General features: G+C 29.8%; 2 protein-coding genes across 2 annotated transcripts; both read left to right on the forward strand.

Annotated features, from left to right (window-relative positions):
* The first annotated feature begins 2,132 nt into the window (after positions 1–2,132).
* Positions 2,133–5,068, forward strand: LOC123270609. Its single transcript, XM_044736737.1, has 7 exons — positions 2,133–2,579; positions 2,868–2,998; positions 3,089–3,158; positions 3,296–3,569; positions 3,733–4,195; positions 4,265–4,445; positions 4,516–5,068. The coding sequence occupies exons 1-7, from the start codon at positions 2,513–2,515 to the stop codon at positions 4,992–4,994; spliced, it is 1,665 nt and encodes a 554-aa protein (XP_044592672.1). The 5' UTR covers positions 2,133–2,512; the 3' UTR covers positions 4,995–5,068.
* Positions 5,069–5,972: 904 nt separating this feature from the next.
* On the forward strand, positions 5,973–7,100 carry LOC123270854. Its single transcript, XM_044736999.1, has one exon. It carries the CDS (start codon positions 5,973–5,975, stop codon positions 7,098–7,100), a length of 1,128 nt encoding a protein of 375 aa, XP_044592934.1.
* The last annotated feature ends 798 nt before the right edge of the window (positions 7,101–7,898 follow it).

Raw genomic sequence — 7,898 nt, forward strand, 5'->3', positions numbered from 1 at the left:
TTTATTTCCTCATAATTTAAAATTTATTCTTTCTTCTAGATTCACACTAGAAAGGACATTAACCTTGTAATGAATTTTAAGGTTACAATTCTATTATCGGATGTTTTAATATAAATTACCCTTTATTTACTTAGTTTTGAATTGCTATACACTACAATTGTATATTTATTAGCTGCATTTAAGTATTTTACGTAATGACACAAATCAAAATCCACCAAATTAAAATGACGTTGAGGCTATCACATTTACATGTCTATTTTGTGTGGCATACGTGACTATATATGAAGAATTCTTTAACATAAATTTTGTGTTGGTTGGCCAGTAACATTAAAGAAGTGTAGTTTTACTTTGAATTAACACTTGAGTGTGTTAAAAAATGGATGGATTGATCAATACAAACCGTTTGTGTAGAATTAACATAAATTTTATGTAAAAAAAACATCTACACAAAATTTTATGTTAAATTTTACGAAAATTTTTTTACTGTGCATCGATAAAGATACCCAAATTAAAAAATAAATTTCTTCAAAATTATCTACTTGTTTCAAGTAAATTTTTTTTTCTGTGTGCTTAATATATGACCACTTGCTATAATATCACAGGATATATATTATATATAACAATACTTGAGTAGTACGACCGTAACTATTATTATACAGAAATGAGAGAGGTTGATTTGACTCGACAGTCGGTTGATTGGTTACATGAGAGTAGCACTAGTCGATATTCTGTCTCTTAATTTTCTCTGTCTCATCCCTTGCGTTGATCCTATATACTATCCCCTATGACACACGCAACGATACGACAAACACGTTCATTGCATTTGGCCTTACATACTCGAACCACTACGATAATCGTATGTCTGACCGTACATGAGACAATCATGTTACATTATGCGTAACGCGTGCCACGTCTGCATTTACCAAATGCAGATATGAATTATTAACTGATAATCATAATTCACCGAATAAAGTATCTTTTTGTTGCTAATTAACTAACAGTTAAATTAAGCTCTACCGTTTAAATCTCAATCCTAAAATTAAAGTTATATTTTCTTGAATTTAGATTTTTTGATACTCTTTTTTTGTGCTGTAGTTTATTTAAGCAGAACAACGACGAAAGTAAAAAACGAAGGAGTGTGGAGTTCAGGGGTAGGTAGAGTTGATAAAGAAATAAAGAATCGTGAAAGTTGGCGTTGAATCTCGCGTGGATTCCCAAGAGGCCTTATGACTTAAAGTCTCCTTACTCCGTTAATTCCGAACATTAACAAAAGTCTCGCTAAAACTCCGCTATCAACTTTCGACCGAGGGCTGCTAGTGCCCCATCCTCGGGCTGCATCAGGGAATTGTTAATGAAAAAATACAATAAAAATTCTGTCACGATCCGACAATGAAAGAATGAGTCTCTCTCTCTATACGATCCAACCTCCAACAACTTTTGTCCAAAGTTAAATATTATTTGTACTGAAATAATAGGGAACAGCAAGCTGCTTAAGAAATATATGAATATTTTAAAAACTTGTGGAATATTCATACAGTTTTTCAAATTGAAAAATTATTTCATCATAATACAGTCATTTTTACTATCAAAACACAGGAAAAAAATCAGACAAGATTTTTGTTAAGGAATTGGACAATTTTTCAATCGAGACTGCACATTACATAAATTCGACGTTTATTATTTAAGAACATGTAGTAGAGTCTGATGTCAGAAATACCAATTGAATACACCGGTTTGTTTATTTGAAACACATTTAAAAAGCACTGAAGGAGATTATCAGACTAACTGAAAATACTCTGAACACTGCTTAAAAAAATTAAACTGGATAATTTATTTTTGGCACTCTTTTGCGGCCTACATAAAAGTATAGTAAATAAAATTTTTTGTTGATAATTAGTGTCCTACCTTAACGTGTCTTATAAGTGATCTAAACTAAAACAAAGAATAACCAAAAAATTAAATCAATCTCAAAGATTATATTGGCTGTACGCTTATTAGTAGTTTCTTTATAGTAAAGTTTATTTACTTGAATATTTGATGGGTCCTTAGATAAGGCAGTTTTATGCGTGAACACTACCTATTTATCATTTTGTTTTTTTTTTTTTTTTTCAATGATTAAATTTAAAAATAAAATAATCAATTTACGAAGGACTATTATTTCCATACACTGAAAAAAAAGTTTTTTTATACCAGGAATACTGAGTTTTTTTTAGTCGAGTTTTCTTGTACGAAGTAAAAGTCAAGTTAAATATTTTAGATTTAAGAAAACTGGTATTTTAAATCTGAGAATACCAAGTTTTTTAACAGGACTAAAACTAAATTCTATGTTACCATAGCAACCGTGACGGTGGCGCCACTATTTTGTCATTTCCCTCCAATCTACAGTGTACGCGTGTTTTTTGTTTACCTCGTGTCTGAGTCTATTTATCTCAATATTTATTTATGTTAATTAAATAATTTATAAATATAAGTATTAATCATTATTATTACTGCCCCTTACTCCATTACTTACATGGATTCTTGGGTACAAGAGAAGTTGTCAGAGTGGAATTTATCATCTCTCCAACAAATCTTTGAAGGTAATTATTTTCTAAATATTGTTTAATTAATCGTTCAATTAATTATTGATTGTATAGTTATAATAATTATTTAATTTTTTTACAATAGCAAATCCATGATTTTATTTATAACTATCATAATTATAAATATTAAATTTATTATTTTTCATACTTATTGTGTATCGTTTAACCTCTTTTTCTCATTTTTTAATAATATTATAATTCTTTGTGAAATTAGGCGTTTGATAAAAAATTTATAATTATTGACATTTAGGTGAAAAAATAAGGATAGTTTTTTTTCTATTGTAGATGAAGAAGTGGATGAAATTGCATTTAAAAATCTCAACGAAGAAATAATTCAAAAACTAATTAAAAAAACAGGTCCTCAGATTAAATTTTTAACTAGATGGAAGAGAGAATTTGGAGTAATAATAGAACCTGTAGGATTATTTATTAATTTTTTTTTATAACAATTATTTGCGTGTTTTAAACGGAATCACAAATTTTCTTTCTTTTTATTTATTCTGTAGGTTGTGGTTGAGAATGTTGATAGACGTCAAAGCACTTCAGAAGTTGACATTGCTAATTTTGATTTGACAGGTACTCACTCGTTTTATCGACTTTTCATAATTTAGTTAATTATAAAAAGCTACTTGTTTCATTACTTTTTAATTATGCATTGTTTTTTAATTCTCGTGTATTTTTCTTTCCTTTTTTTTTTTTTTTGACTATTCTAGTTGACGATGACTCAAGCTTTCCATTATCTCTTGAAATTGAGAAATCTTTCGCCATCGAATCTCAAAATTTTGATTTTAGTAAAATCGACAATGCAGATCTGAGTGTTGATCTTAGGAATCCCATCACAGATCTTGTTTCTGTGTTGAGAACTTCGGCGACTGGATTATCAATTCTAAGTCATTATAAATCGCATAGAAATTTACCGGAAGATTTTAGAAACGACTTGGTAGATTTTATAATTAGCATTGAAATATGTACATCTCCTGAATTAGTGTAAGATTTATTGTTTTTCAGCAATTTTAATTTAATTTTTTTTTTTTGTTTAGAAATCCCTCTTTATTTTATTGCAAATTTCATTTTTTTTTTCACAGACTTGAGTCGTTAATTTGTTCTTTTATTTAATATTTGTTTTAATAACACATTTAATTATTTACAGGATATCTCCAGCTCGTTTTGTGGAACTAAGCCAATTGATCGTCGATCTTTTTCCTACGGAAGTTAAGGAAACTTATTACATTCCCTATAGTTACGACAAAGCTACTAAATCAAAAATATTGCCAAAGGGAAAGTTTCACTCTAAATACAATAATGGGTATCGCGCTAATTTGTTGGCTAGTGGAGCTATTGTGAAAAAAACTGCTACGAAACGAAAACGGAATGAAATTTCTGGGTCTGTGCATTTAGGTTTCACAAGTGACTTAAAGTCAGAGTTAACAGATGAAGAGTATGCAGAGAAAGTCAAGTGGCTGAAGGAAAACATAGACTCTTGGGCTGAAGTGAAAAAGTTGTGGGCTGATACATCTAAGAAAAGGATTTCACACTTACTCGCTGATACCTCTATGAATCATTACATTGAGTCCTTTACAGTCCTCAAACACGTGACCAATGGTCCCCAATTGGTAAGATTTATACAATTGTATTTATTACTACTTTTTTATATATTTTTAATTTATTAATTTTATTACTAGATTGATATTGATTTCTTAACCATCCATCCGAAGAAAACCTTGAATTTATCTCTAAATTTCGATTTATTTGCAAAACAACTAGTTTCTTATTCAAGTAATAAAAAGAGAAAATCGGAAGTAATACAGCTTCTCTTAAAAAAAATTTCATCATTAAGCCAGAGTGAGGATTTAAATTCTACAGGTAAAAATCTATTAAACTCATATTTTATTGTTGATAATAATAATTAATTTTTTGTGTATTATTTATTTAGAGCTTAAAAAAGTTTCTATTTTGAAACTCTTGCCACTTTTACTTCCTGCACCTGGGCCTTTTCAAAGTATAACTGGTACTTTGTCACCATGGCGACCGAGTAAAGACGAAGTTCAAAAAGGATTTATACTGCACGTTAAAGATGAATTAGATTTAAGAGCTGAATTAAAAAATCGTAGAGATAATTTAAAAAACTATGGTTTAACGGAACAACCGATTGTTTCAGTTGTTGGTATGAGTAAAATAGAATCATATAACGTCCACGTTAACAACATTACTTATCAGCTTGCGTCAGTTCTTGAAGCTGTAGATATTGCTTTCAAAAGTTTTTACGCTTTTCAATTATCATACCCAAAAGAATCAGAGTATTCTTGGATGGTTCTTCAACAAAAAATTTATGGCATTAAAGGAGAGAAAGACGGACCAGTATTGCCGTGTATCCGTACTTTTATAACAGATTTGAATAACTGTAAAGTTTAGTCTTATTTATTATTAATTTAAATTATTTTTAATTGTCCTTATCTTCTCATTTGTTTTAAAGTTTTTTTAATAAAAATGCCAGTTTGTTTTTTGTGTCAGCAAAATTTTGCAATAAATATTTTAAAGCATCATTTTGATTCTGTTCATTATATTAATAACGAAGATAAAAAATATACTTGTGGTGAAAATTCTTGCAATAGATCTTACAACAACTACTGTTCATTCCAACGGCACTGGACTAAGGAGCACAATCATGTTTTGGAACTCAAAAAATTTGAAACTAGAGCTTCTTCAATTCCTGTTAATAAGTCAAAAGTGTGCCTTTCTGGATCAGCTAGTAAACAAGAAAAATTAATTAAAAATTCAACACAGAGTCTGTCGTTAAATAAAAATCAAAACATAAATACAAAACTACAAGTTTTTAAAAGTTTGCAAGAAGATATCTTAAATACTAGCCTTAAAATGTACAAAACTCCTACAGTGTCACGCAAACAAGTTCAGGAGTTTGTTACGTCATCGAAATCATTAGTTACCACTGGTCTAAACACAATCAAAGAGCAATTGATTAATATAAATTCAGAATCTTCAGGGATGGTAAATTTAAAATCTGTCACGGATCTTTTTGATTCATTTACTAATGCTTTTACTGACCTCGATACAGAACATAAACGCATAAAAATATTGAAACAAAAAAATTTGTACTTTGAGGCAGAAAAATTTTTAATCGGTCAAAAGTCTCAAGATTGTAAACGTAACTTAGACGGTACCAAAAAAAAGTCTTCTTTGGAGGCATATGGTTATCAATTTCCACTCAAAACCATGCTCAAAAAAATTTTTGAACTGCCTGAGGTATATGATACAGTTCTAACGTATGTACAGCACCTGGAAGAAGAAACATCGGTAATATCAAACTTTATGCAATCTAAACTATGGAAACGGAAGATACAGAATTTTGAATCAAAAAAAGTTTTTCCTATTATGTTATTTTGCGATGACTATGAAACAGGTAATGCACTTGGTAGCCACTCAGGATGCAACAAGTTGTGTGGATGTTACATAACATTGCCTTGTTTTCCACCACATTATCAGTCTTCATTAGAAACGATCTTCTACGCGCTTCTTTTTTACTCCAAAGACAGAGAGAAGTTTGGAAATGCTGCTGTTTTTAGACTTCTTATCGATGAATTGAATGACTTGGAAATAAATGGATTGGAGCTTGATTTACCTCACGGAAAAACCCAAATTTATTTCAAATTGGGCTTAATTGTGGGTGACAATTTGGGCCTTCACTCAATACTCGGTTTCGTTGAAAGCTTCAATGCTCATTATGCGTGTAGATTTTGTACAATGGACAAGGACCAACGATCAATGGCTTCTCTTGAAGACCCTGTCTACATGAGGACTAAAATTTCATACGCTAAAGATATACTTCTAAATGACGTTTCTGCAACTGGTATCAAAGAAGAAAGTGCTTTTCACCGTTTGAACGATTTTCATGTCACTGAAAACTATTCAACTGACATAATGCACGATGTCTTTGAAGGCATTTGTGTGTTTGATATGGCAGCTATGATAAAATATTATATATCAGAAAAAAAATATTTTACATTGCAGCAATTAAATCAGTTGATGAATAATCATAGTTGGGGCGAAACAGAGTCAAGTATACCTTTGCCAATAAATGAAAATGACTACAAAAATGAGCATCTACGAATGTCAGCTGCTGAAATGCTTACATTTGTTCGACATTTTGGTCTATTAGTAGGGGATTTGGTGCCTGAGGATGATCCAGTTTGGAAGATTTACTCTCTCCTTCGACAAATCATTGATATAATTACTTCTCCATCAGTACAGGTTGAATGTTACTTGATGTTACGAGTTCTATTGAAAGAACATTCTTTCTTAGTTCGTCATGTACTCAAAAGGTCACTCAAACCGAAAGACCATATTTCTACTCATTTGCCAACAATTTTGAGAGAATGTGGACCTCCAATTAATTTTTGGTGCATGCGGTTTGAAGGAAAACATAGAGAATCGACAGTGCCAGCTTCTGTGAGTAACTGTAAAAAAATGTTGCTCAAACAATTGTTACTAAACATCAATTGAAATTTGCCAGCCAACTTTATGCAATGAATATTGCTCCTATTTTTGAAGAAGGGCCTTCGTCATCTTGTAAATTGAGTGATTTGCCAATAATATTCAACGACAGCTTGAATCAACAACCGAATTTTATAAATACTACTATACACACGGTTAATTGGGTAACCAAAAATGGTAGTACTTATAAGCCGAACATGGTGCTATGTACGAATGAAAATAATAATGAACCAGTTTTTGGACTTATTAAATTTATTTTTACTAGAAATGATACGCCATTTTATTTATCAAAGACTTAGAACGATATTCCGAGAACATGGACATGTTTATGAAGTTACAGCTATGATGCCAGTTTGTTCTATTATGAGCTATGATAATTTATTAAATTTTAAACCACTAAGTCTTACATCAAAAGCTGATAAAAATTATATAATATTGCGTCATTGTTTTTAGAAGTAACCACCGCATTTTAATTAAAGTTTTTTATCTTTACTATTTATAATATGAATAACAATTAAAACTAATAAAGAAATAAAAAATTAAATTAAATAGAAAATATATTAAATTACTTGTTGTTATTTCAAATTTATAACTCATTTTAGTAATACATTCTTTCCTCATAATCAATTTTTATAATAGTAATATTATTAATAACTCATTAGTAAAATAATGCTATTAGCAAGAAATTGCAATTTTTTGACAACAATAAGAATTGAAAATAAGGAAAGAAAGGCTTAATATACTATTGTCCGTGTTTATTAATTTTAGTGTGATAGATTATTTATAAATAAAGAATTATATAAGTAA

The sequence above is a fragment of the Cotesia glomerata genome, linkage group LG8 (assembly GCF_020080835.1).
Source record: "Cotesia glomerata isolate CgM1 linkage group LG8, MPM_Cglom_v2.3, whole genome shotgun sequence".
In the NCBI taxonomy this organism is placed as follows: domain Eukaryota; kingdom Metazoa; phylum Arthropoda; class Insecta; order Hymenoptera; family Braconidae; genus Cotesia; species Cotesia glomerata.